At 43.4% G+C, this 2,500-nt stretch overlaps 1 protein-coding gene across 12 annotated transcripts in view; it reads left to right on the forward strand.

Annotated features, from left to right (window-relative positions):
• Nucleotides 1–2,500, forward strand: part of Rcd1 (Reduction in Cnn dots 1) — a 35,311-nt gene that overhangs the window by 22,459 nt on the left and 10,352 nt on the right. For 9 of the 12 annotated variants that reach the window (XM_070130301.1, XM_070130305.1, XM_070130306.1 and 6 more), the window contains exons 16-17: nt 1–57; nt 991–1,088. The exon at nt 1–57 is cut by the window's left edge and continues 313 nt beyond it. The exons of the other annotated variants lie outside the window; for them this stretch is intronic. In XM_070130301.1, coding sequence (XP_069986402.1) covers nt 1–57; nt 991–1,088 — 155 coding nt within the window. The remainder of the gene's footprint in view (nt 58–990; nt 1,089–2,500) is intronic. 12 annotated transcript variants of the gene reach the window in all.

Raw genomic sequence — 2,500 nt, forward strand, 5'->3', positions numbered from 1 at the left:
GACTTTTCACCGTCCTTTCTGCTCCAGCCAACCCTTCGTCTTCCTCGGCCTCAGGTGGTGGGTGTAGCAAAGAGTTCAAAGTGCCTTATCCAAGGCCGGCACCAAGGAGCCGTTTCAGAAAGTGTAGGCTGCATAGAAAGGAGGAGATGCCCATATCCAATATGACCCCTTGCATCCCTTTAGGAGCCCCTGAGTTGTCTTGGGAATTTGATTGTGATAGTCAGGATCTTACCAATGAAGATTACAGGTTTCACAGTATGCAAGTATGTAGATTTGATTTTTCGTCATATTCAGAGGAGCCTGGGTACAGTTGCCATTCAGAGACAGTTACAAAGATGGATGATGCACCTCTCTTTCCCATGTCACCCAGACCAAAGAAAGTAGAACAGCAGTCCATTATTGTTGACCAGACAACAGGGTTTTCTTACCGTGTCCTTGGGGAACCAGCTAAATCACCAGGGAAGGAGGGGAGGGGGTCAGCTTTAGCAGGTAGTGATTCTTCTGCCGTGAAGGAAGAAAGAGGGAGGAAAGGAAGGGAGGAGAATGTGACGGACATCTTGGACAAAGGAACAGCTTTGGTTGAGGATGATGCGCATTTATTGCTATGGTTAGAGCGAGAGTGGGAGAAGGGATGTGAGAAAGATCTGTTCAATATCTCGGGCACTCTTCCTTCCCAGTTTACATTAAATAGAGAAATAGAACATTACCTTGAGTCAATTAGCAGAAACTCTGATGCTTCCTGTGGTGCCTATGGTGGCAGTTTTGTTGATGCTCATCCAGTTCAGGTGTTTCATAGCCATATTAATGGTACCTGTGATGCCAGCTTTCTAGACTGCCCTAGTCAAGGCCCTAAACTTGCTGATTATAACTCAGATGAATTTTTTGAGAAAAATGTTAAGGAAAGAGAGACCAAGAAGCTCTCCTTTGTTGATTTTAGTTGCAGTTATGATATATTTTCTAATGATTTATTTTCCTACCCTGGCATGTCAGATGCCTCCACTTTCGACACTAGTGGCAAGTCTAGCTCTTCCTCCACCACCTTAGAGCCTACCAATGATGGCTGCCCAATCCTGCGTCAGAGACTTAGTGTAAGTGCAGAGTCTGCCCATTGTTTACCTGTGGGTGTGAAAGATCAATGTGGAGGGGCTATGCATGTGGAATTTCAGGCAGAATGTGGTGAGTGGCTGAAAAATTCAAAATCAACAACCTCTAAGGGATTTCAGGCAGATCCTAGCAAGAGAATGCCTGGTTTTAGGGCTTCTGGGATTGGTGTTTACCCTGACAACACGGGTCTCATGAATAAGAGGAATGCTGCTGTCGCTTGCTTCTCTGTCGGTGCTGGGTTGCCATCTTACAGTTGCAGTGCTTGGAAGTCTGCTTTTGATTCATATGAATCTAAAGTCTGCAAAAGTTTTATGCCTCCTCCTCAAACTACTCCACTCAGTAGTGTTAGTATAGGATCAGGCAGCATTTGTCTGCCTGCATCCAAGCTTCCATTTAAGCTATCTTCTCCTTCACTCTCCAACCATTTCTCTTGTCCTAACTCTGTAACCCTTATTCCCGTCCAGACTAAGATACCAGGGTCTAAGCACATTCTGAACCTCACAGAGGCTACAAAGCAGGGCTTAAGAACCCAGTCCATGGCAAAAGTCCCTCCTCAGCTTTGCATGAAGAACAGTAATTACTCAGTTAAAACATCATCTTCCAATACTTTCTTCTTCAAATCAGCCATGCAGGAAAGACAGCCAGAACACAAGAGTCCTATGGAGCCAGGTAAAGAGAATGAACTGGAGGTCATTGCCTTGGATTCTCCCAAAATAAAGAATCATCTGTCTCCCAAAAGGAGTTTTGGCTCCCTAGAACCAACCACATCACAAAGTAGAGCTACCACCAGCATAAATTCGTATGGAGATCTTCACAGCCAAGAATACTGTGCAAAAAGTAAGAGCCTTCCAGGATTAAGGAAAAGAGAAAAAACATTTGCAGTAAGACAGCACTTAAAGAGCATTGCTGAAGGTTCCTCTGATAAGTCCCAAAAAGATAAGAATGAGTGCCAAGAATGGGTCAAGATCTTCAGAAAAGTGAACACTCGGGCAGATGCCAATAAAGCTTCAGAACAGATGGGGAAGAATGTAGGAAAAGAGTTGTATGAGAATTCGGAGTCTGGCATTGTGATTCAGTTCAGTAGTCCACCCACAAAAACAAAGATTCATACAGAAAGCAATGACAATTCCTGTTATGCAAGTAATAGAACTACAAGAAAGGAATATATCAAGAAAAAATCTGTGAATATTTCACCAAGGAAAACAGTTCTTAATAAAAGCTATGAAAATCCATTGCAGGTTGAGAAGATACCTTTGGAGGTAAAGCCTCTCTTGTATAAAGAACCAGTGGTTGTCCTAAGAGATTTGTACTCCCGTAAGAAACAGAAAGACAAAGCATCTACAAGTGTCAGGGAAGAAACCTCTAAAACAAGTGAAACTACCAACATAGTGCAGCC

This window comes from Penaeus vannamei, chromosome 15, assembly GCF_042767895.1.
Source record: "Penaeus vannamei isolate JL-2024 chromosome 15, ASM4276789v1, whole genome shotgun sequence".
In the NCBI taxonomy this organism is placed as follows: domain Eukaryota; kingdom Metazoa; phylum Arthropoda; class Malacostraca; order Decapoda; family Penaeidae; genus Penaeus; species Penaeus vannamei.